This window comes from Thunnus maccoyii, chromosome 19 (assembly GCF_910596095.1).
Source record: "Thunnus maccoyii chromosome 19, fThuMac1.1, whole genome shotgun sequence".
Lineage (NCBI taxonomy): Eukaryota > Metazoa > Chordata > Actinopteri > Scombriformes > Scombridae > Thunnus > Thunnus maccoyii.
The window spans coordinates 14505246-14530909 of record NC_056551.1 but is presented as its reverse complement, the minus strand read 5'-3'; the positions used below and the strand labels follow the sequence as shown (position 1 = coordinate 14530909).

The 25664-nt window shown below is 39.2% G+C and overlaps 1 protein-coding gene and 1 long non-coding RNA gene across 6 annotated transcripts in view; one reads left to right on the top strand and one right to left on the bottom strand.

The window, feature by feature from the left end:
* The window catches only part of ssh1b (slingshot protein phosphatase 1b), a 35658-nt gene that overhangs the window by 5082 nt on the left and 4912 nt on the right, over window positions 1–25664 (top strand). For 2 of the 5 annotated variants that reach the window (XM_042395607.1, XM_042395608.1), the window contains 7 exons: window positions 1157–1257; window positions 22607–22671; window positions 22858–22979; window positions 23074–23142; window positions 23552–23617; window positions 24624–24818; window positions 25136–25229. In XM_042395607.1, the coding sequence (XP_042251541.1) occupies window positions 1157–1257; window positions 22607–22671; window positions 22858–22979; window positions 23074–23142; window positions 23552–23617; window positions 24624–24818; window positions 25136–25229 (712 nt within the window). Of the gene's footprint in view, window positions 1–1156; window positions 1258–17104; window positions 17161–18436; window positions 19182–21149; window positions 21184–22606; window positions 22672–22857; window positions 22980–23073; window positions 23143–23551; window positions 23618–24623; window positions 24819–25135; window positions 25230–25664 lie in introns of those variants that run through there. The other 3 variants (XM_042395609.1, XM_042395611.1, XM_042395612.1) reach the window with 3 other exon arrangements.
* Window positions 4044–25664, bottom strand: part of LOC121885843 — a 40880-nt gene continuing 19259 nt past the window's right edge. Inside the window, exons 4-7 of the long non-coding RNA XR_006092619.1 lie at window positions 7278–7369; window positions 7080–7185; window positions 4217–4792; window positions 4044–4132 (exon numbers count right to left, since the gene is read on the bottom strand). This is a non-coding gene — a long non-coding RNA (uncharacterized LOC121885843). The remainder of the gene's footprint in view (window positions 4133–4216; window positions 4793–7079; window positions 7186–7277; window positions 7370–25664) is intronic.

Genomic DNA, 25664 nt, shown 5'->3' with positions numbered 1-25664 from the left:
CTTGAACACACTACAATATTTTAAGTGTGATTCCAACTACAGTTTGGTAGGTTATTGTGGATAGTCAGTTATTTTAATAATGATTTAGTTGTTGCTCAGTTTAAAGGGGACATATGCTTTTTGGGATTTTCTGTATTTTTATACTGTTACGATGTCAGATGTCTATGTTAAACATGGTCAAAGTGCCAAAACATGAGGTGAACGTATGTAAGTCAAAAGCCAGGGCTTCAACTTCCTCTGAATGCTTGGTTTGCAATGTTACCTCTACTTCCTCCTCGTGATGACATCAGGTTGTTCCTGCATGCCCACAATGGCCGTCCGTTCCATAGCTGTTGTTGTTAAGGTTGCTCTACATGTTGTTCACATTGTCCACTTGCATATTTCAGATCTGATTCAGGCTCAAACACGTACAGATGTATATGAGAAGTTTCCATTTAGAGTAAAGAACTAGAACAATAAGTGAAATCCTACTACTACTGTTTGTTTGCGTAGCTGTAAGTCTGTTGAGGGGCAGTTTCCAGGAGCTAACCAGTGAGAACAGAGTGGGCTCATTGGGAGGGGGGCCTTAAAGAGACAGGAGCTAAAACGACCTGTTTCAAACAGAGGCTGAACTGAGGGGCTGCATAAAGGGCCGGTATAAGATAAATAATGAGTTTTTTTAAACTGTAAATCATGCAAAGATATTCCAGAGCCCCAGAATATACATATAGACGTAGAAATGTGCATAATACGTCCCCTTTGATGAAGCCAAATGATGCATTATACAAGTATCCACTTGACATTCAGTCAGTAAGTGAAAAATACAGGAACTGTGACAACAACAAAATAAACTGAGGAGGAAAAGGAGGGAATTTGTGTAGTTTTACTTTGGAATAATGGAGTCTAAACATGATCATGTGTTTTCAGCTGGTTATTGAAGGAAATCTGAACATGTTTTATCAAACTGCATCTGTACCTGTGAAAGCCAGTTGTGCCAGTAGCAGATGTCAAGTACACTTGAAGAGTCTCACCTGACTTGTAATAGAGGGCAGTTAGAGCAGCCAACTACTCTACATAGTAAAAATTAAGACAGTTCTTTGATGAAAATTGTTTCCCAAAATGTACTCTTGTCAAGACTTCAATAACACTGAATTTATTTTCCATTTCTGCATCTCAGCCTCAGTGAGAGCTTCTTCATGGTCAAAGGAGCCGCCCTCTTCCTCCAGCAGGGCGGCAATGCCGAGGGACCAAAGACCCCGACCCACCACAAACACGCAGGTAGGGACAAACACACACAAAAGAAGCTTTGTTTCTTGTTCTTTTGCCCATCTCCTCTGCATAAATGAGCTCTAGACAAAAGGAAAATTGTGTTGGCTGAGGAGGCTTTTTCTCTCTGTGGGTTTGTCTGTGTGTTTTCTAAACTGAGTCAGGAAAGTTTACCCAGCTGGGTCTGACCTGAAGTGACCCGCAGTTGAACACATCAGGGATGCTCACAAATAATTTCAAACAAGATTAAGTCTCAGGCAGTTTGCTTAAAGCGATTTCAAAGAAATATACAAACAGTATCTGTTATTTAGATATTGGAACACTTAGCATATGTGAAATGAGATGATAATTTAAGTAGAAAACACATCACAATCACAAATATATTTACCCTATAGAAGTTTACAGTGCAATGAAAGCTCTGGAAATTTCTCAAAAAACTACTATTGATCTTGAAACATGAACATAATGAATATTTAAGATGATGAGAGAGACAGAAGAACCTGCAGATTTGGATGGTGGACTTATTCATCACTCTTTTCTTTCAACCTCCGACTTGTAAAATTGCTGACGTCGTTATCCAGCCCTCGGTCAGTGACAATGTTGTCATTTACCGTCAGGCAGACTTGAGTCCAACATATTTAACCAAGTGAATTCCCAAAGAATTATGAGAACTCACATAATGTAGGGCCATAAGATAACCTAGCAGATGGCATGTTTGTGTTCTTACAACCTTAATCTTTAAATCTCCTTTTTGTGCATCCTACATAAAATTGCCCACATGGACATTCAAATCTATGAATAACAAATGTATAATTACATATTGCATCTTCAAAGCGTGGTGTTCAAAATCGTCTTCCTAGTCACAAATATGCTTGAGTGTTTTCTAGTGTTGGAGTTTTGATCAGTGAAATAGATTTCATCATTCATGTTCATGTATCTCAACAGTTAATTGCAATTAATTTTAAATATGAATGAAATCTCCGATCATGCAATATCAGACTCAAGTATATATTTCTTCAATGTAACATGGATCTTCTTGGATGCAGCACTAAACCTGTATCAGTAGAGGGCAGTGTTTCTCTGCTACATTCAGTAAAGCTGCAGTAAAGCCTCCAGGCTCCATGATCACGTTATATTGTGTTAAGGTGAAAGTGAAGGGTCATCTTCAGCTTACAGAAAGTTAAACAAGGTAAATATCTGGAAACTCTGCTGTCAAGTTGTCATGGTGACAGGTTTATTTATTTTATGACAGTTTTCACAAACACAGAAGACACAGACCGGTTGGGTTAGGGGGGGTAGAGGACAAGGGGGTAAGAGGGAAGGGGGTAAAGGGGTAAGAGGATAGGGAGTAAAAAGGAAGGGGTAAATGGGTAAGATTGTAGGGGGTAAGAGGGTAGGGGGTAAAGGGGTAAGAGGATAGGGAGTAAAAAGGAAGGGGGTAAATGGGTAAGATTGTAGAGGGTAGAGAGTAAGGGGGTAAGAAAGAATGGGGTAAAGTGATAAGAGAGTAGGGGATAGAGAGTAAGAGGGTAGGAGATAGAGAGGAAGGGGGTAAGAGGGTAGGGGGTAGAGAGTAAGAGGGTAGGAGACAGAGAGGAAGGGGGTAAGAAAGAATGGGGTAAAGTGATAAGAGAGTAGGGGATAGAGAGTAAGAGGGTAGGAGATAGAGAGGAAGGGGGTAAGAGGGTAGGGGGTAGAGAGTAAGAGGGTAGGAGACAGAGAGGAAGGGGGTAAGAGGGTAGGGGGTAGAGAGTAAGAGGGTAGGAGATAGAGAGGAAGGGGGTAAGAAGGTAGGAGACAGAGAGGAAGGGGGTAAGAGGGTAGGGGGTAGAGAGTAAGAGGGTAAGAAGGTAGGAGACAGAGAGGAAGGGGGTAAGAGGGTAGGAGGTAGAGAGTAAGAGGGTAGGAGACAGAGAGGAAGGGGGTAAGAGGGTAGGAGGTAGAGAGTAAGAGGGTAGGAGACAGAGAGGAAGGGGGTAAGAAGGTAGGAGGTAGAGAGTAAGAGGGTAGGAGATAGAGAGGAAGGGGGTAGGAGGTAGAGAGTAAGAGGGTAGGAGACAGAGAGGAAGAGGGTAAGAGGGTAGGAGGTAGAGAGTAAGAGGGTAGGAGACAGAGAGGAAGGGGGTAAGAGGGTAGGAGGTAGAGAGTAAGAGGGTAGGAGACAGAGAGGAAGGGGGTAAGAAGGTAGGAGGTAGAGAGTAAGAGGGTAGGAGATAGAGAGGAAGGGGGTAAGAGGGTAGGAGGTAGAGAGTAAGAGGGTAGGAGATAGAGAGGAAGGGGGTAAGAGGGTAGGAGGTAGAGAGTAAGAGGGTAGGAGACAGAGAGGAAGAGGGTAAGAGGGTAGGAGGTAGAGAGTAAGAGGGTAGGAGACAGAGGAAGGGGGGAAGAGGGTAGAAGGTGGGGGTGAGGGCTGAAGGGAGAAAGGATGTTAGTCCTCTCTCTTCTTCTCTTTCTTCTCCCTCTTAGCTTTCTCCTTCTCTTCCTTCTCCTTTTCTTTCTTTTGTCTTTTCAGGTTCTCCTTCTCCTTCCTGTCATTTTCCTCTTTCTCTTTCTTCTCTCTTTTTTCATTCTCCTTCCTCTCCTTCTCTTCTTTCACCTTTTCTTTCTTTTGTCTTTTCAGGTTCTCCTTCTCCTTCCTGTCATTTTCCTTTTTCTCTTCCTTCTCTCTTTTTTCATTCTCCTTCCTCTCCTTCTCTTCCCTCTCCTTTTCTTTCTTTTGTCTTTTCAGGTTCTCCTTTTCCTTCCTGTCATTTTCCTTTTTCTCTTCCTTCTCTCTCTTCTCATTCTCTTTTCTCTCCTTCTTCAGCCTCTTTTCTGTTTCCCTCTTGGCTTTCTCCTCTTGCTTTTTCATCTGCACCTTCTCTCTGTCTGTCTTCAAGGCGAGCTCCTGAAAAGAGACAAACAAACTGTTACGATCCAATTCTTATTATTCTTATTATTCAAATCAAAATGATCAGCTGATGTGGCGTACCTGAAGCTCAATATTTTTTAGAATCAGGAGCCTCATCTCCTGCTCCATAATTCTTTCTTTGCGGTGCCACTGCTCTTCCGTTTTCTTTCTTTCAGCCATCAGCTCCTGCATCCTCTCATGGCTTGCCTTCTTTTCTTCCTGCTCCAGTGCGAGATGATTCTGCAGAGCATGGTATTTTTGCTGGTTGACAATGCTCTCAGCAAGAGCCTTCTCCTTGTCCATCACTGCTCTGACCAGATCATCTCTTTCGAGGGAGATCTGGGTCACCCTCCTGGCCATCTGCCTGCACTCAGTCTCAGATTTTGTTAGACTGGCTCTGGTGGACTCAACCATCTTCACCAGGTTGTCCATGTCATTTCTTGCCATGAACAACGTGGAGACCAAAGAGTCTATTTCGTCCTTCAGACTTTTCTTTTCATGCTTCCAAATGAGCTCCATGGTGGCAATCTGGTTTCTCAGAGCAGTGTTTTCGGAAACCAGCTGCTCATTTTCAGCCTTGGAGCCCAGAAGGGCCTGTCGCAGGTCGTGCTGGACTCTGCTGGATGCAGGATTTTGAGGCTGGGCTGTTCCACAAGACTGAAAGACACAAATATATATGCAGTGTTTTAGGTAAAATACTGTCCTGTCCACCTTTAGTTACACACACAAAGGCCCTGTTTACACCCGGTATCAATATGCATCTCCACATGCATCCTGAGTGACCATTTGTGATCAGATCTCACTTCGCATCGCATTTACATTACTAAAAGAATGTAGTTACATGCAGCCCAGACCACCTCCGAATGTGGTCTGAGTGATTGGATCTCAATCCAGTCTTTCATCTTTATACTTATTCACAATCGAATGAACCATAAAATGTGTGGTAAAAGAGCACTGTGGCTGAATAAGGGTACTTTTTCATAAACATAATTATTAAATTGTTAAAAAACAAACATTAAGACAAATAAAATATTTTAATTAAATATGAATTTACATTTTCAAAACACTGAGTGTAATCATCATATGAAATTATGCTGTACAGCCTGTAAAAGCCAAATCTCACTCAAAACAGTTAATGTATACATGTGTCAAAATTCCCTGTGTCATTATTTTAGCCAAAGCAGTCACATTCTGAGGAACTGTTTCAATATGTCAACAGTGTTTGTATATTTCACCTAAATATTGTCACCCTACAGTGAAGTGAAATATCCTCAACAGCCAACAACATAATATCCATGGAACTCATGGAAACTACAGCAACATAAGGAAACCAAATGCCATTTAAGTCTTAATATGAGTCTACCAGTGTGGTGTGTTTGTTAGAAATTCATCCCCTCTCCAGAAAATTATTTACACTAATTGTATTTGTTGAAGCTTTAGTCAAGAGATGAATAAATAAAAGAAAACATACAAAAAAGTGTACCACCAAAAAAGTTTGCACAAAAGTGTCTCCTGCTTAGGAAATCTGACCTTTTGTCTTGAGTTGTTACTTTTATCCATTTTGGCTGGAGTTAAAGTTTCGGTTGTAGTAAATTGTAGTTACTTTCGATAGTTGGCGCTCTGTTCTCTCTGAGAGATGCGTCTATGTCCGATTTCACGTTGTAAGTGACTGGAGTTTAACAGGAGGGTTTATTTCAGTAGAACATTCTGTGTTCTGTATTTGTAATGTCACAGAGGGCCCGGAACTTAATGATGTCATAAGCATCATGTCATGTGACAAACCTTCACTTGTCTCACTTGTCAAATGACATGTTTTGATTTAAACCTTTTCACTTTATAGACTTAATTAATGCTTTCTACTTGACAAATAAAAGTGCAAAAATCACAACTGCAGGTTGACACTCATAACAACAACATATTATATATTCACTTAAAGTATTTTAAAAACCTAAAAGTGACTATAGTAAAAATACTCCAGTGTCCATGTGGGCAATTTTATATGTCTTAATAATATTAAAGAGGTTTTAACAACACTAACAGGCCATCTGCTTTCTTTATTACCTGTGACAAAGTGTGTACTGATTGAGTACGGATGTAGGTCAATGAGGGAGTGTACCTTAATTTCTTTGGGAATTCATTCCCTTTTTTTGCTTCTGAGATCCAAAAAGCGCTTTTCCTTTTTGTTGTTTATCATAGATTTAATCAGTTGTCTATACAAATAAGATCACAATTGACCAGATATTTAGGAGAAGATGTAATCATACCCAGGTTGACAGAAACTGAGCTTAAATTAGAATTAATTGTCAGACAGAAGGACAAAATTGCATTGAAATTTGTGTTTGATGTTTATGATGAGTAACAGTAAGTGTGGAAAGTCATAATGGATGTTGTTTGTAAAATAACTTCTTTCCCCAGAATTTTCAGACATACTCCTGAAGAGACATAAATTGTCCATGTTTGTTTATTACTCTTTTGGATAGATGGCTACTATACTTTATTTTGTTTAGTTTAGCTTGTAGACCCTCATCTCCAGGGACAGACTAGGAAGAAAAATCTGGCCCTTGATATTTTAGTCTGGACCAGCCCCATTTTAAAACAATATTAGGCTATTTATAATATATAGGCTAAGCAATAGATATCAAGTTGACACTCTAACAACAGATGTACTTACAGGGTTTCATAAAATAATGTAATATTGTAGATACAAATATACACGTGTACACTGGTATGAAATATACTATCTATTATAATATCTATTTTTGACAAGAATCAGGTAAGACATAGATATAAACATACTGAAGTTTTTAAATTATGCATCTGGATGTATCTCAAACATATGGTCAAATGAAAAAACTGGGTTTCACACTTAAGTCCTGTGTTAAAGTGTCAAGGCTGTGCAAGTTACAGGCCAACTGCCTCATGTTTGGTGATCTGCTGGCAGGACCTGGTAAGCGACTCTGGTGCAGTGGAGGAGAGGGCAACGCTACTGCCACATAGTCTTTGGTGAGGTGGAATAGTCCTTCCTCAGAGACTCCATCAGGGCTGATGTGCTGTGGGAGATAAAATTATTTAGATTACATTCAGTGATATAATATTTAATACATTCACTGACCATAATAATAATTTAGATTAAATGACTGACAGTAATTGCTAACTGGTGGATGATGGCTGGCCTCCACAGCTTCAGGTTCTCCACTCCCTCTCCTTCATGCCTGCATCTAAAGCCTCCCTGGACTGGTTTCAGAACATGAACAATATGTTGAAAAGAAAATGTTAGACATAAAAAAAAAAACAGTCAATTTAAACTAAACTACAAACATCAGGATACAGTTTTTACCAACATGCCAGGCATAAAAGAAATGTGTTTTTCCTTCTGGATACAATATTTAAAAAAGATGTCGGATATCAAAGGAACTGAAGATGTTTACATGATGTTGAGACATCATCAGATGTCTCTGAACAATCAGCTGGCACACTTCGTATTTATTCGCTGTTTCTTGACACCTCTACCTGCTTCTGAAGATGGTTTCAAAGTAACAGAGAAAGCTGCAAATATGTGTCTCTCCTTTTTGAGAGTAACTCTTATTTTACATAACCGTGCAATGTCATATGTACACTATTATGCTGGAGAATATGGTGAAGGTCAGTCATTATTAATTGTGTGATATAGAACAAATGCAGATAACTTAGATATGAGAGGACCTCAGAGACACCACCACTCATTACTGCAGCATCTCCCAAAACCTTATATTAAAGCTACATAACACCAAATGAGGATAAAAATTACAAATGTTTTAGCTGAGCAAACAGAATATCACCAAGCTATGTAACTGTACACCAGGATCCTGTGTTAGATAAGTCAATAACTAACGTCAAACTGTGTCAAACAGTAACCGCATTAACAAAGTAGGATGCTAACAATGTTAGCTAACTAACGTTAGCATTATACCTCATAAACTGGTGGTTTTACAGGTTAGTTATGCTGCCTAACAACAATAAACACACATTAGATGTTACTTCACAATTCAAGCCATAATGCTGTCTGATTTGGAAGTTAAAGATTAAACAGTTAGAAAAAAGTTCATGTCTTTGTTTAGCTGAATCTGTGATGATCTCCAGTCGCTGTGGCGCTGCTGCTGAAAGCGGAGCTGATGAAGCAGCTGTGTGTACCAAAGGAACCACATAAGCTACCAGCCTCACACAGTCCTGGCTTCGACATCCCATCCTGAACTTCATCATATTGCAAATAACATAACCCTCCTGTCTAAAGTGAGCCCACACACAACCCCGTTCCTCCATCACAGAGACAGCCGTGAAGTCTGTCTCTTCACCTGCACGAAAACTAGCTGCTTTTTGTCCTGCTAGGAAAGTGGACTTTGGTCCTGACAGGCTGGAATTTGTGCAGTCTGCACAAACACAATTATTTATGATGATGAAAAATGATAAGATGCAAAACATAACTAGTGAAAAAATTCAAACTCACTAATTGAAGACTGCTCAGACTCATTGGTACCTAGTAACGCACAGTGTACTGCCGCGGGGATGGGTAGAGCAAATCCTTTATGCGAGGTAATATGATGAGTGGTTAATTTCTGCCTTTATGTTTCGTTAAACTAATAAAATCAAACATTAACATTTCACAGGATAATTTTAATGATACATAAACTGTAAATCCAGTAAAATATTCAACCTGCAAGTTGCTCCTTAAGCAGTGATAGAATAGCATGTCCTACATTAGGTGGTAGAAGACGTCTCATCAGTAGGGCTGGGTATCGTTCAAAAATTTACAATACCAGTACCGATACCTTGACTTTGGTACTGGTTCCTGAACAATACTTTTTTTTGATACTGACTTTATGAAATTCATTTTAACAAAAAGAAAATTACATTACAGTACAAATCTTTAGTTTTATTTTTCAGGTCCTTAGCATTTTTACACACTCAAACCAGTTTCATAACATAAAAAATATAAACCTATTAACTACAATCACTTTCATACTGTTGACGCCATCAAACTAATCTTAGCACAATAAACAATTCAACCCATAATGTCAGCTAATGAAGTGTGGATGTGGCACCCAGTGCTGTGACGGTAATGACATTCAAACTAACCAGCAAAACTTACTAGTTTTAACATTGATCAGTTTTAAAGAGAAAGTGTGTTGAGTGTCTGTATACAGCTAGTTAACTTTAGCATAAATGGTTTTATCACTTTGCTTTTTGACAGTTGTTTTGCATAGTATATTGCCTGTTGGTAGCTGAGTTAACGGCTCAAAATGTAGCAAGTGGAGGCAGCAGCAGCCTCAACAGAGGCTTCATCAGTTATAGGAGGTTGGACCAAAACATGTAACTTGCAGGTAAGACAAACTGAAGCTGTATTAAAATATCGCAGATAATGATACTGCCTATCGTTTGACATCAAAACAGCAGTGGTTCGGCTGCCGGCCTCAAACAAGCAGTTTTTATGTGACCATAACGCTGAACGTGACAACACAAGAGTCCACAGTTTACGTTAGCTAACATTAGCTAATATTAGCCGAGCCTCACAAGATGCTGTTGTTAGCCGTCCGCCAGCCACTAAACCACCGCTGTTTTGATGTCAACAATGGGCAGTATCATCATCTTCAATATTTTAATACAGCTTCGTCTTGTCTTATCTGCAGGTTACATGTTTTGGTCAAACTTCCTGTTACTGATCTAGCTGCTGTAGATGCTTTTGCTGCCTCCGCCATTGCTGTTTATGTTGAGAAGCTACAGCTGGATGTTCCAGACAGCTCCACTCCTGCTACGTATCGAAATTTGGTAAAAAAAAAAAAAAAAAATGACAAGAATTTATTTGATAGTTGATAGTATCGAAGCAGTTCAGTTCAGTGCCATAAAAGTTTTGAAGTTCAGTACCCAGCCCTACTCATATAGTGCACTCTTCTCTGCCATCCTGTCAATTACGTTATTCCAACAATGTCCAAAACCAAACAAATGTGTTTTTCTGTAGCCACAATCATGAACGCATCAAGATATAGTGCTCTGTAATCTATTCTTGGTGAATTTTAAAGTTGAAAACCTGCGCCCACATGCCGCTCGCATAACAGAGAGGGTTTAGTCCAGAGCTCAAAAAACCAATGAAAAGTAAAAAAAGAAAAAAGATTTAACCAGTTGTCTTTAATCAGTATTATCTGAATATCTTTAGCTTGCCTAATGCAGCTGCTTTACCTTTCTGCCACAACATGTGAGTCTGTGACAAATATTCTGCCTCACTGTAGTTTAGCACAGCTGGCAGGTTGCAGGATTTAGATTTGGCTTCATTGAGATACATCTGTGAACATTTTTCCTCCCACTGGAAAAGAAAACCAACAGTGATTGTACACTAGAAGAAGTTGAATACTAGAGTCTGTGGCTGACACTGTCTCCATAGAAAAACCTGTTGGTGATTAAAATGTGCATTTATTTTGTATATTTTTACTCTATTCTTTGAACCTCCAACCTGTAAAATTGCTGACGTCGTTATCCAGCCCTCGGTCAGTGACAATGTTGTCATTTACTGTCATGCAGACTTCAGTCCAACATATTTAACCAAGTGAATTCCCAAAGAATTATGAGAACTCACATAATGTAGGGCCATAAGATAACCTAGCAGATGGCCTATTTGTGTCCTTACAACCGTCCTCTTTAAATCTCCTTTTTGTGCATCCCACATAAAATCGCCCACATGGACATTCAAATCTATGAATGACAAATGTAGTTTTATATATTGGATCTTCAAAGCGTGACATTCAAAATCTTCTTCGTGGTCAGAATTACATCTGAGTGTTTTCTAGTGTTGGAGTTTTGATCAGTGAAATAGATTTCATCATTCATGTTCATGTATCTCAACAGTTAATTGCAATTAATTTTAAAAATGAATGAAATCTCAGATCATGCAATATCAGACTCAAGTATATATTTCTTCAACGTAACATGGATCTTCTTGGATGCAGCACTAAACCTGTATCAGTAGAGGGCAGTGTTTCTCTGCTACATTCAGTAAAGCTGCAGTAAAGCCTCCAGGCTCCATGATCACGTTATATTGTGTTAAGGTGAAAGTGAAGGGTCATCTTCAGCTTACAGAAAGTTAAACAAGGTAAATATCTGGAAACTCTGCTGTCAAGTTGTCATGGTGACAGGTTTATTTATGTTATGACAGTTTTCACAAACACAGAAGACACAGACCGGTTGGGTTAGGGGGGGTAGAGGACAAGGGGGTAAGAGGGAAGGGGGTAAAGGGGTAAGAGGATAGGGAGTAAAAAGGAAGGGGTAAATGGGTAAGATTGTAGGGGGTAAGAGGGTAGGGGGTAAAGGGGTAAGAGGATAGGGAGTAAAAAGGAAGGGGGTAAATGAGTAAGATTGTAGAGGGTAGAGAGTAAGGGGGTAAGAAAGAATGGGGTAAAGTGATAAGAGGGTAGGGGGTAGAGAGTAAGAGGGTAGGGGGTAGAGAGTAAGAGGGTAAGAAGGTAGGAGACAGAGAGGAAGGGGGTAAGAGGGTAGGGGGTAGAGAGTAAGAGGGTAGGAGATAGAGAGAAAGGGGGTAAGAGGGAAGAGGGTAGAAGGTGGGGGTGAGGGCTGAAGGGAGAAAGGATGTTAGTCCTCTCTCTTCTTCTCTTTCTTCTCCCTCTTAGCTTTCTCCTTCTCTTCCTTCTCCTTTTCTTTCGTTTGTCTTTTGAGGTTCTCCTTCTCCTTCCTGTCATTTTCCTCTTTCTCTTTCTTCTCTCTTTTTTCACTCTCCTTCCTCTCCTTCTCTTCTTTCATCTTTTCTTTCTTTTGTCTTTTCAGGTTCTCCTTCTCCTTCCTGTCATTTTCCTCTTTCTCTTTCTTCTCTCTTTTTTCATTCTCCTTCTTCTCCTTCTCTTCTTTCACCTTTTCTTTCTTTTGTATTTTCAGGTTCTCCTTTTCCCTCCTGTCATTTTCCTTTTTCTCTTCCTTCTCTCTCTTCTCATTCTCTTTTCTCTCCTTCTTCAGCCTCTTTTCTGTTTCCCTCTTGGCTTTCTCCTCTTGCTTTTTCATCTGCACCTTCTCTCTGTCTGTCTTCAAGGCGAGCTCCTGAAAAGAGACAAACAAACTGTTACGATCCAATTCTTATTATTCTTATTATTCAAATCAAAATGATCAGCTGATGTGGCGTACCTGAAGCTCAATATTTTTTAGAATCAGGAGCCTCATCTCCTGCTCCATAATTCTTTCTTTGCGGTGCCACTGCTCTTCCGTTTTCTTTCTTTCAGCCATCAGCTCCTGCATCCTCTCATGGCTTGCCTTCTTTTCTTCCTGCTCCAGTGCGAGATGATTCTGCAGAGCATGGTATTTTTGCTGGTTGACAATGCTCTCAGCAAGAGCCTTCTCCTTGTCCATCACTGCTCTGACCAGATCATCTTTTTCGAGGGAGATCTGGGTCACCCTCCTGGCCATCTGCCTGCACTCAGTCTCAGATTTTGTTAGACTGGCTCTGGTGGACTCAACCATCTTCACCAGGTTGTCCATGTCATTTCTTGCCATGAACAACGTGGAGACCAAAGAGTCTATTTCGTCCTTCAGACTTTTCTTTTCATGCTTCCAAATGAGCTCCATGGTGGCAATCTGGTTTCTCAGAGCAGTGTTTTCGGAAACCAGCTGCTCATTTTCAGCCTTGGAGCCCAGAAGGGCCTGTCGCAGGTCGTGCTGGACTCTGCTGGATGCAGGATTTTTAGGCTGGGCTGTTCCACAAGACTGAAAGACACAAATATATATGCAGTGTTTTAGGTAAAATACTGTTCTGTCCACCTTTAGTTACACACACAAAGGCCCTGTTTACACCCGGTATCAATATGCATCTCCACATGCGTCCTGAGTGACCACTTGTGATCAGATCTCACTTCGCATCGCATTTACATTACTAAAAGAATGTAGTTACATGCGGCCCAGACCACCTCTGAATGTGGTCTGAGTGATTGGATCTCAATCCAGTCTTTCATCTTTATACTTATTCACAATCGAATGAACCATAAAATGTGTGGTAAAAGAGCACTGTGGCTGAATAAGGGTACTTTTTCATAAACATAATTATTAAATTGTTAAAAAACAAACATTAAGACAAATAAAATATTTTCATTAAATATGAATTTACATCCATCAATTCATTCACTAATTTAGGCCATTATCTATCTGTTAAATTCTCAAAACACTGAGTGTAATCATCATATGAAATTATGCTGTACAGCCTGTAAAAGCCAAATCTCACTCAAAACAGTTAATGTATACATGTGTCAAAATTCCCTGTGTCATTATTTTAGCCAAAGCAGTCACATTCTGAGGAACTGTTTCAATATGTCAACAGTGTTTGTATATTTCACCTAAATATTGTCACCCTACAGTGAAGTGAAATATCCTCAACAGCCAACAACATAATATCCATGGAACTCATGGAAACTACAGCAACATAAGGAAACCAAATGCCATTTAAGTCTTAATATGAGTCTACTAGTGTGGTGTGTTTGTTAGAAATTCATCCCCTCTCCAGAAAATTATTTACACTAATTGTATTTGTTGAAGCTTTAGTCAAGAGATGAATAAATAAAAGAAAACATACAAAAAAGTGTACCACCAAAAAAGTTTGCACAAAAGTGTCTCCTGCTTAGGAAATCTGACCTTTTGTCTTGAGTTGTTACTTTTATCCATTTCGGCTGGAGTTAAAGTTTCGGTTGTAGTAAATTGTAGTTACTTTCGATAGTTGGCGCTCTGTTCTCTCTGAGAGATGCGTCTATGTCCGATTTCACGTTGTAAGTGACTGGAGTTTAACAGGAGGGTTTATTTCAGTAGAACATTCTGTATTCTGTGTTTGTAGTGTCACAGAGGGCCCGGAACTTAATGATGTCATAAGCATCATGTCATGTGACAAACCTTCACTTGTTTCACTTGTCACTTGACATGTTTTGATTTAAACCTTTTCACTTTATAGACTTAATTAATGTTTTCTACTTGACAAATAAAAGTGCAAAAATCACAACAGTAAAAATTTTCATGTGTGTGATTGAAGCTTGCACTTAATTTCTCTAATTTCTCAATGATTGTTTGAGGTTTGATGAAACAGTGTACCTTAATTTCTTTGGGAATTCATTCCCTTTTTTTTGCTTCTGAGATCCAAAAAGCGCTTTTCCTTTTAGTTGTTTATCATAGATTTAATCAGTTGTCTATACAAATAAGATCACAATTGACCAGATATTTAGGAGAAGATGTAATCATACCCAGGTTGACAGAAACTGAGCTTAAATTAGAATTAATTGTCAGACAGAAGGACTAAATTGCATTGAAATTTGTGTTTGATGTTTATGATGAGTAACAGTAAGTGTGGAAAGTCATAATGGATGTTGTTTGTAAAATAACTTCTTTCCCCAGAATTTTCAGACATACTCCTGAAGAGACATAAATTGTCCATGTTTGTTTATTACTCTTTTGGATAGATGGCTACTATACTTTATTTTTGTTTAGTTTAGCTTCTAGACCCTCATCTCCAGGGACAGACTAGGAAGAAAAATCTGGCCCTTGATATTTTAGTCTGGACCAGCCCCATTTTAAAACAATATTAGGCTATTTATAATATATAGGCTAAGCAATAGATATCAAGTTGACACTCTAACAACAGGTGTACTCACAGGGTTTCATAAAATAATGTAATACTGTAGATACAAATATACACGTGTACACTGGTATGAAATATACTATCTATTATAATATCTATTTTTGACAAGAATCAGGTAAGACATAGATATAAACATACTGAAGTTTTTAAATTATGCATCTGGATGTATCTCAAACATATGGTCAAATGAAAAAACTGGGTTTCACACTAAAGTCCTGTGTTAAAGTGTCAAGGCTGTGCAAGTTACAGGCCAACTGCCTCATGTTTGTGATCTGCTGGCAGGACCTGGTAAGCGACTCCGGTGCAGTGGAGGAGAGGGCAGTGTTACTGTCACATAGACTCTTTGGTGAGGTGAAGTAGTCCTTCCTCAGAGACTCCATCAGGGCTGATGTGCTGTGGGAGATAAAAATATTTAGATCACATTCAGTGATATAATATTTAATAAATTCACTGACCCAAATAATAATTTAGATTAAATGACTGACTGAAATTGCTAACTGGTGGATGATGGCTGGCCTCCACAGTTTCAGGTCCTCCCCTCCCTCTCCTTCATGCCTGCATCTAAAGCTTCCCTGGACTGGTTTCAGAACATGAACAATATGTTGAAAAGAAAATGTTAGACATAAAAAAAAAAACAGTCAATTTAAACTAAACTACAAACATCAGGATACAGTTTTTACCAACATGCCAGGCATAAAAGAAATGTGTTTTTCCTTCTGGATACAATATTTAAAAAAGATGTCGGATATCAAAGGAACTGAAGATGTTTACATGATGTTGAGACATCATCAGATGTCTCTGAACAATCAGCTGGCACACTTCGTAGTTATTCGCTGTTTCTTGATACCTCTACCTGCTTCTGAAGATGGTTTCAAAGTAACAGAGAAAGCTGCAAATATGTGTCTCTCCTTTTTGAGAGTAACTCTTATTTTACATAACCGTGCAATGTCATATGTACACTAATATGCTGGAGAATATGGTGAAGGTCAGTCATTATTAACTGTGTGATATAGAACAAATGCAGATAACTTAGATATGAGAGGACCTCAGAGACACCACCTCTCATTAGGAGGATAAAAATTACAAATGTTTTAGCTGAGCAAACAGAATATCACCAAGCTATGTAACTGTACACCAGGATCCTGTGTTAGATAAGTCAATAACTAACGTCATGCTGTGTCAAACAGTAACCGCATTAACAAAGTAGGATGCTAACAATGTTAGCTAACTAACGTTAGCATTATACCTCATAAACTGGCGGTTTTACAGGTTAGTTATGCTGCCTAACAACAATAAACACACATTAGATGTTACTTCTCAATTCAAGCCATAATGCTGTCTGATTTGGAAGTTAAAGATTAAACAGTTAAAAAAAAGTTCATGTCTTTGTTTAGCTGTATCTGTGATGATCTCCAGTCAGTGTGGCGCTGCTGCTGAAAGCGGAGCTGATGAAGCAGCTGTGTGTACCAAAGGAACCACATAAGCTACAAGCCTCACACAGCCCTGGCTTCGACATCCCATCCTGAACTTCATCATATTGCAAGTAACATAACCCTCCTGTCTAAAGTGAGCCCACACACAACCCCGTTCCTCCATCACAGAGGCAGCGGTGAAGTCTGTCTCTTCACCTGCACGAAAACTAGCTGCTTTTTGTCCTGCTAGGAAAGTGGACTTTGGTCCTGACAGGCTGGAATTTGTGCAGTCTGCACAAACACCATTATTTATGATGATGAAAAATGATAAGATGCAAAACATAACTAGTGAAAAAATTCAAACTCACTAATTGACGACTGCTCAGACTCATTGATACCTAGTAACGCACAGTGTACGGGGATGGGTAGAGCAAATCCTTTATGCGAGGTAATGTGATGAGTGGTTAATTTCTGCCTTTATGTTTCGTTAAACTAATAAAATCAAACATTAACATTTCACAGGATAATTTTAATGGTACATAAACTGTAAATCCAGTAAAATATTCAACCTGCAAGTTGCTCCTTAAGCAGTGATAGAATAGCATGTCTTACATTAGGTGGTAGAAGACGTCTCATCAGTAGGGCTGGGTATCGTTCAAAAATTTACAATACCAGTACCGATACCTTGACTTTGGTACTGGTTCCTGAACAATACTTTTTTTTGATACTGACTTTATGAAATTCATTTTAACAAAAAGAAAATTACATTACAGTACAAATCTTTAGTTTTATTTTTCAGGTCCTTAGCATTTTTACACACTCAAAGCAGTTTCATAACATAAAAAATATAAACCTATTAACTACAATCACTTTCATACTGTTGACGCCATCAAATTAATCTTAGCACAATAAACAATTCAACCCATAATGTCAGCTAATGAAGTGTGGATGTGGCACCCAGTGCTGTGACGGTAATGACATTCAAACTAACCAGCAAAACTCACTAGTTTTAACGTTGATTAGTTTTAAAGAAAAAGTGTGTTGAGTGTCTGTATACAGCTAGTTAACTTTAGCATAAATGGTTTTATCACTTTGCTTTTTGACAGTTGTTTTGCATAGTATATTGCCTGTTGGTAGCTGAGTTAATGGCTCAAAATGTAGCAAGTGAAGGCAGCAGCAGCCTCTACAGAGGCTTCATCAGTTATAGGAGGTTGGACCAAAACATGTAACTTGCAGGTAAGACAAGCCGAAGCTGTATTAAAATATCGCAGATAATGATACTGCCTATCGTTTGACATCAAAACAGCAGTGGTTCGGCTGCTGGCCTCGAACAAGCAGTTTTTATGTGACCATAACGCTGAACGTGACAACACAAGAGTCCACAGTTTACGTTAGCTAACATTAGCTAATATTAGCCGAGCCTCACAAGATGCTGTTGTTAGCCGTCCGCCAGCCACTAAACCACCGCTGTTTTGATGTCAACAATGGGCAGTATCATCATCTTCAATATTTTAATACAGCTTCGTCTTGTCTTATCTGCAGGTTACATGTTTTGGTCAAACCTCCTGTTACTGATCTAGTTGCTGTAGATGCTTTTGCTGCCTCCGCCATTGCTGTTTATGTTGAGAAGCTACAGCTGGATGTTCCAGACAGCTCCACTCCTGCTACGTATCGAAATTTGGTTAAAAAAAAAATGACAAGAATTTATTTGATACTTGATAGTATCGAAGCAGTTCAGTTAAGTGCCATAAAAGTTTTGAAGTTCAGTACCCAGCCCTACTCATATAGTGCACTCTTCTCTGCCATCCTGTCAATTACGTTATTCCAACAATGTCCAAAACCAAACAAATGTGTTTTTCTGTAGCCACAATCATGAACGCATCAAGATATAGTGCTCTGTAATCTATTCTTGGTGAATTTTAAAGTTGAAAACCTGCGCCCACATGCCACTCACATAACAGAGAGGGTTTAGTCCAGAGCTCAAAAAACCAATGAAAAGTAAAAAAAGAAAAAAGATTTAACCAGTTGTCTTTAATCAGTATTATCTGAATATCTTTAGCTTGCCTAATGCAGCTGCTTTACCTTTCTGCCACAACATGTGAGTCTGTGACAGATATTCTGCCTCACTGTAGTTTAGCACAGCTGGCAGGTTACAGGATTTAGATTTGGCTTCATTGAGATACATCTGTGAACATTTTTCCTCCCACTGGAAAAGAAAACCAACAGTGATTGTACACTAGAAGAAGTTGAATGCTAGAGTCTGTGGCTGACACTGTCTCCATAGAAAAACCTGTTGGTGATTAAAATGTGCATTTATTTTGTATATTTTTACTATATTCTTTGAACCTCCAACCTGTAAAATTGCTGACGTCATTATCCAGCCCTCGGTCAGTGACAATGTTGTTATTTACTGTCATGCAGACTTCAGTCCAACAGATTTAACCAAGTGAATTTCAAAAGAATTATGAGAACTCACGTTATGTAGGGCCATAAGATAACTGAGAAGATGGCCTATTTGTGTCCTTACAACCGTCCTCTTTAAATCTCCTTTTTGTGCATCCCACATAAAATCGCCCATATGGACATTCAAGTCTATCAATGACAAATGTAGTTTTATATATTGGATCTTCAAAACGTGACATTCAAAATCTTCTTCCTGGTCAGAATTACATCTGAGTGTTTTCTAGTGTTGGAGTTTTGATCAGTGAAACAGTTTTCATCATTCACGTTCATATATCACAACAGTTAATTGCAATTAATCTTGAAAATGAATAAAATCTCCAATCTTCATTCAATATCAGACTCTCGTACATGTTTCTTCAATGAAATTTGCATCTTCTTTGATGCAGTACTAAACCTCTATCAGTAGAGGGCAGTATTTCTCTGCTACATTCAGTAAAGCTGCAGTAAAGCCTCCAGGCTCCATGATCACGTTATATTGTGTTAAGGTGAAAGTGAAGGGTCATCTTCAGCTTACAGAAAGTTAAACAAGGTAAATATCTGGAAGCTTTGCTGTCAAGTTGTCATGGTGACAGGTTTATTTATGTTATGATAGTTTACACAAAGACAGAAACAGACACAGATAGATAGGGGTAAAGTGATGTTTGTAGGTTGTAGGGGGTAGAAGGTAAGGGTGTAGGGGTTGAAGGGAGAAAGATGTTACTCCTCTCTCTTCTTTTCTTCTCTTTCTTCTCTCTCTTGGCTTTCCCCGTCATCTCCTTTTCCTTCTTCTCCTTCTCTCTGTTGGATTGTAACAGTTTGTTACAATCCAATGATTTATAATTCAAATCAAAATGATCAGCTGATGTGGCGTACCTGAAGTTCAACATTTTTCAGAATCCGGAGCTTCATCTCCTGCTCCATTACGCTTTCCTCGTGGCGCCACCGCCCCTCCAATTTTTTTGTTTCAGCCTGAAGCTCCTGCATCCTCTCATGACTATTTCTGGCCTGTTCCAGTGTGAGATGACCTTCCAGAGTGTGGTATTTTTCTCGCCATGCTCTCTCTTTCTGGTGGATTTCGGTCTCTCGCTGGTTGATCTTAACCATGGTCTCAGCAAGAGCCTTCTCTTTGTCGATCACTGAGGTGAGGACCAGATTGTCCTTTTTCAAGGGAGATCTGGGTCACCCTCTTCTCCATCTCATCCTGCAGAGTCTTCAGCTCTGCAGCTGCTTCCTCCATCTCACTGACCTGTTGGCACTCTGCCTTCCAGTATTTTGTGACCTTCTTAGTCTCCATCTCCTGAAGGCGCATGCCATGAACAAAGTAGAGAAAAAGAGTCTGTTTCGTCCAGTAGCTTCTTCTTTTCCTGTATCCATCTGAGCTCCATGTTGGCTATCATCTGTCCCAGAGCAGTGTTTTCTGAAACGAGCTGATTATTTTCAGCCTTGGAGTCCAGAAGGGCTTGTCTCAGGGTGTGCTGAACTCTGCTGGGAGTACGCTGGTGTTCCTGCACTCCTTCAGCAAGGCTGTCCTGTCTTGGACGACATTTGCAAGCAACATCTTCAGGCTACACTTGTCCACAAGACTGAAAGACACAAATATACATGCAGTGTTTTGGGTAAAAATACTGTCCTGCCCACCTTTGGATACACACAAAGTCTTTCATCTTTATACTTATTCACAGTTGAATGAGCCATAAAATGCGTTGTTAAAGAGCACTGTGGCTGAATAAGGGTAGTTTTTCATAAACACACTTTATAATTATTAAAATATTTAAAAAAATATTCAAACAAAACATTTTCATGAAATATTTCACCTAAATATTGTCACTACCATAGTGAAGTGAAATATCCTCAACAGCCAACTGCATAGTATCCATGGAACTCATGGAAACAGCAACATAAGGAAACCAAATGCCATTCAAGTCTGAATATGAGTCTACCAGTGTGTTTACTGGAAAATTCATCCCTTCTCAAGAAAATGATTTACACGAATTGTATTTGTTGAAGGTTTAGAGAAGAGATGAAGAAATAAAAGAAAGGATCCCTCCCCCTCTACCACACTGATTGGCAGCATAATGGTCGCAATCGTTCTGCACACCAACTGGGTGATGGCCTCGGACTGGCACGCATCACACCTTGCTAACCAAGCTAACCGACATCTGAAATTTACCAGAAATCACCAGTGTTTGTACTTATTGATTCATTGGTTTTATTTCCTCATCCACTGTAGCGAGTGAATCAGCCTGTATTAAAACCGGGGATAACCGGTGCTTCACCGGTGAAACACTGGGACCATCCGGATGTAATAGTCCGTGGAGGTGCTGCAGTGTTCGGCTGCACAGATAGGAAACACTTTGGCTAACAGGATGTACCACTCTGTTTGAAAAAACTTTTTCTTCTTCTTTTTGGTTTATAACAGCATTGGCGACCAGTGTATTAGGTGCATTACCACCACCCTCTACTTCGGACTGTGGACCAAAGATTAAATCCTACACATTGATCCTGTCTGTCTAATAAACTCAAAGAAAACTACTGCTGCACCCACTTGGCAGGTTCATTAAAGTTTTAATGCTGAGTTCCTGAACTCCAGTCTTCCTAAATTCTTCCCTCATATATTGTCTTTCTTGATCATTAGCACAATCTATGATTGCATGTGTAATAGTCTCCTCAGCAAGGTGGGAAAAAAATATGTGCGTATATCGGCATTGGCAATCGGCAAAAATTAGAGTCAAAAGGTAATCGTGTTAAATAATCGTGATCTCAATATTGACCAAAATAATCATGATTATGATTTTTGCCATCATTGAGCAGCCCTACATACAGTATAGGTAGCCTATATTGACTATTTATATACAGTCAATGGTAGCATATTGACAATTGGGACCATGTAACCCCAAATCAGATGGGCTGCTCCAACACCAAGTGGGCTGCGGTTGGCAGGTTGATATTTTTTTCCCCACACTGCTGGTGGCCTTGCAGCCCAATAGGTGGACCAGCCTATCTGGCATTTGCCAGAATTGCCATATTGCCAGCAGCCTGCTCATCTCACTAAGCTATATATAACCCCTCTATTTTTTTATTTATTTTTATTTACACGCACAATATGTAATTTCTTCCAGTAGGGGTCTGATAAGAGTTTGCTCAGCTTGTTTCTCTGACAACTTAAGATCCAGACTTCTGATGACTAAAATCCTTCATCAGGTTAAAAGATACACTTAAAGACGAGCAAGATATAAAAAGTTAATGTGGGATAGTTACATATTAAACATTCATTTATTTTTACTCTGTTACTTTGAATTTTACTCCTTTATTGTCTCTTATTTTCTTTCAGTTTGCACAGGTATCTCTGTTGGTATGTAAGCAAAGTATGCTGTTTTCCATTTGTTGGAAAAAACAATAAAAGTTCAAGTAAAAAAAGAAAGATTTAACCAGTTGTCTTTAATCAGTATTATCTGAATATCTTCAGCTTGCTTAATGCAGCTGCTTTACCTTTGAGGCTGTGACGAATATTCTGTCTCACTGTAGTTTAGCACAGCTGGCAGGTTGCAGGATTTAGATTCGACTTCATTGAGATACATCTGTGAACATTTTTCCTCCCACTGGAAAAGAAAACCAACAATGAATGTACACTAGAAGAAGTTGAATGCTAGAGTTTGTGGCCAATACTGTCTCCATAGAAAAACCTGTTAGTGATTAAAATGTGCATTTGTTTTTGTCTAAATTGTTAGGTCTTATCTTAGTGATGGTATTCAGCTTGCTACTGTAGAGGCAATTTGGGTAAAGACTGCAATGCTTAGGTCATTTTGTGTCAGGATTTTTGTTAACTAAACAAAATGTTCAATGTTCAATAAGGATGTTCAGACTGTGATGATGACCTCAAGGTGGTTGTAATAAGTCTATGTCAGAAAAACATAGAACCGAACATGGTTACACTTGTAGTAAACTCATTCAGTTTCCTGCCTGTTTCACTTTCAGGTGACTTACCTCAACACCTGCAGGTCATGTTCAAGGTCCTCCGGTCTGAAGATCGCATTAAGCTGGTCAGTATAACTAACATTTATTTTCATTATTTGATACCACAAGTGTTGATTCTTTTATTGATATTAGGGAAAAAGTATTTTATTGCAGATCAGTCTGTTTGATCTCAGATAGCAGGAGTAAGCTTTCAGTGTTGCCACAATTTCTGGGTGAAGTGATGTAAACGTAACACTGCTTGTGTTCCACAGGCTGTACGTTTAGAGAGCGGATGGTCGGAGCGGGTGCGCTACATGGTTGTTATCTACACCAACGGCCACCAGGACACAGAGGAAAATATCGTCCTGGGAATGGACTTTACAGACAAGGACAGGTAATTAATCTCTCTGCCACCTTCCATTTAGCACATTTGAATCTGATTATTAGATTTGTTTAAAATGTTATTCTTCAATCTTTCTGACCCTCAGTAAAAATTGCTCTATTGGGATGGTGCTACCACTGTGGAGTGATACCAACATACATTTAGATGGAGATGGGTAAGTCACAGTTTGTCCTTGAAGGCAATAAGATTTAGTTGGCCGTATATGAAACACACTCCGCCTTGATTGTGACTTAATAGTTTCAGATTTTCAACCCTGGCTCTCCAGCTGCATCCTTGTACATGTCAGACATGTTGTTTTTTGGTTGTTCTCTAGCTTTTGTTTTTACTGACTCCCTGTGGCAGAGGAGTGTATTACATGCATTTTATGTGTGAGAACAGTTCTTGCTGACCTGTTAACATTGTCTCTGTAAGCTAGAGGAATGTTCCACAGATCGGCGTCCTGAATAGTCCCACGAACGAGCCCCAGTCCAGTCTGTGTTTACATCCCCCGGTCTCACTTCATGTCCACCCAAACTAATCTTCCCTCTTCTCCTCCTCCTCCTCCTCCTCCTCCCCATCACCAGAGGCTTCAGTGTGAACACAGCAGGGCGGTCACATGTCTTCAAGCCTGTTTCTGTGCAGGCCATGTGGTGAGTGATTTGTTGATGTTTACCTGGGATTACTTTTGTTTGTTTATGGTGTGTGTGTACTCGTATAAGGACAGTGTTCTACGTTGGATGAGTTATCTTAGACACTTACACCAGGTAGATCAAAACAGTCAGTTTTTAGAGCATGTGTACGACCTTAGAGGTATGTTGTTCAAGTTCATTTGAGTTGTCAGATTTTTTTAATGTCTTGCTCAGTTTGCTGCCAGGGTAAATTGGAATATACAGTAAATCAAAAGGCATTATATAATAGTGAAATCAACCCATTTTTACATCTCTTGGAAGATTCTCTAACGGTGAGAAATAGCTGACACTTTTGTCCAACATTGTGGCTTTTTACATGTTAGCCTACTGTAACATAAACAATTTTCTTTAACAAACATATCTAGAAAATGCCTACAATTTGTTTATTTTTCATTCTAACCATATCCACATAAATCCATATACACATAGAGCACAATGAGATGTTATAGTATTGTTTGGAACTACTGTTTCTGTCATCCCTGTTGGCATATGTAAATAAAAGGGTTGGACATTAATCTGATTTTCTTGTCTCTGAAATTTGTGACTTCGTGAATATGTAAATAACAACTTGTAAATTTGTTTGTTTGTTGCGGTTTCTCTGAATTTGTGTGGATGCCATTTATCCCTTACTTTCAGCTTGTCACTAACAGTAAGGAGAAAAGTATTGGTACTCTTAAACTTAACGATTCCTTTAACTTAGAAGTGTTCAGTCTCACCCATCTAACAAATTAAAAACTATTTGATAGAAATAACAACTATCAAACACTGGATATTCATTTTCCACTATGTCTATTAGAGCCACTGTTACCATACACTGCCACCCGCTGGTCAGTTATCAGCATTACCAACAAAATAAATCTGCCTTGTTTTTTTCCTGAGATTCCTTATTTGCTCTGTTTCTATCACAATACACCCATCTTGTGAATAGTGACTTTTGATAGTCAAGCCTTTTCTCTGTGTCCTGCAGGTCTGCCTTGCAGGTCCTCCACAAGGCATGCGAGGCGTCGCGCCGGTTCAACTACTTTCCAGGGGGCATCGCTCTTACGTGGATGGCCTTCTATGAGAGCTGCATCAACTCGGAGCAAAGCTGCATCAATGAGTGGAACACTATGACAGACCTGGAGACCACCCGGCCCGATTCTCCCACAATGTTTGTGGACCGGTGAGACCTTACAGGCTGCTTCTTGTAACAACAGTTTTAGTTAAGAGAAAATGTAGGAAAATCAGGCGTTTACAATACACACACCTGACATAACTATCCCCAAATAGTTTTCACAGTTTCACCTGGCCAAACAGACCAACTGCTGCTGAGTTGCTAATATACCTGGTGTGACCTAAGAATAGATGTTAGTGTTTTTGACTCTGTTGTCCCTTTGTTACTGTCTTTTGTTTTCAGCTGTAGAAACATGAGCAGAGTCACACTGTTATGCTAATTTTCATTCAGACAGCAGAAATGATGTTTTGACTCCTTCTGTGCAGGCCAACAGAACGAGAGAGAACAGAGTGTCTCATTAAAGCCAAACTACGCACCATCATGACATTTCAAGACCTGGAGAACATCACCTCAAAGGAGGTATGTGTCCCAAATTAGCAACTCACCAATTGATCTAGATCTCTCCATAATACTGTACTTGAAGATTTTAGAAAAGAATACATTTAAAAACATGAAAATATGATTTTACAGTCATTAATTGTACAATTAGAGTCATGTAATCCCATTTTGCTTGATATCTTTCTTCCTGCATGACAGACCTAATTTTTATGCATTTTGGAAAAACGTATTATGTAAATGTCTTTGTTTTATGTCTTTTGAGTTTAGCACACAAGTATTCCAGAGAAATAATTCAGAGTCACCTTTGTATTTTGCATAGATACAATTTAAAACATGAAGACAAAAATTCAAACAAAAGTATTATTTGATGCATAATTGTGGGAAAGACACTGTGGGCTGTGAAATGTTTTTCAGTAAGTAGGACTAAGGAGGAAAGTTTTGTTCTTCAGTAAAGAT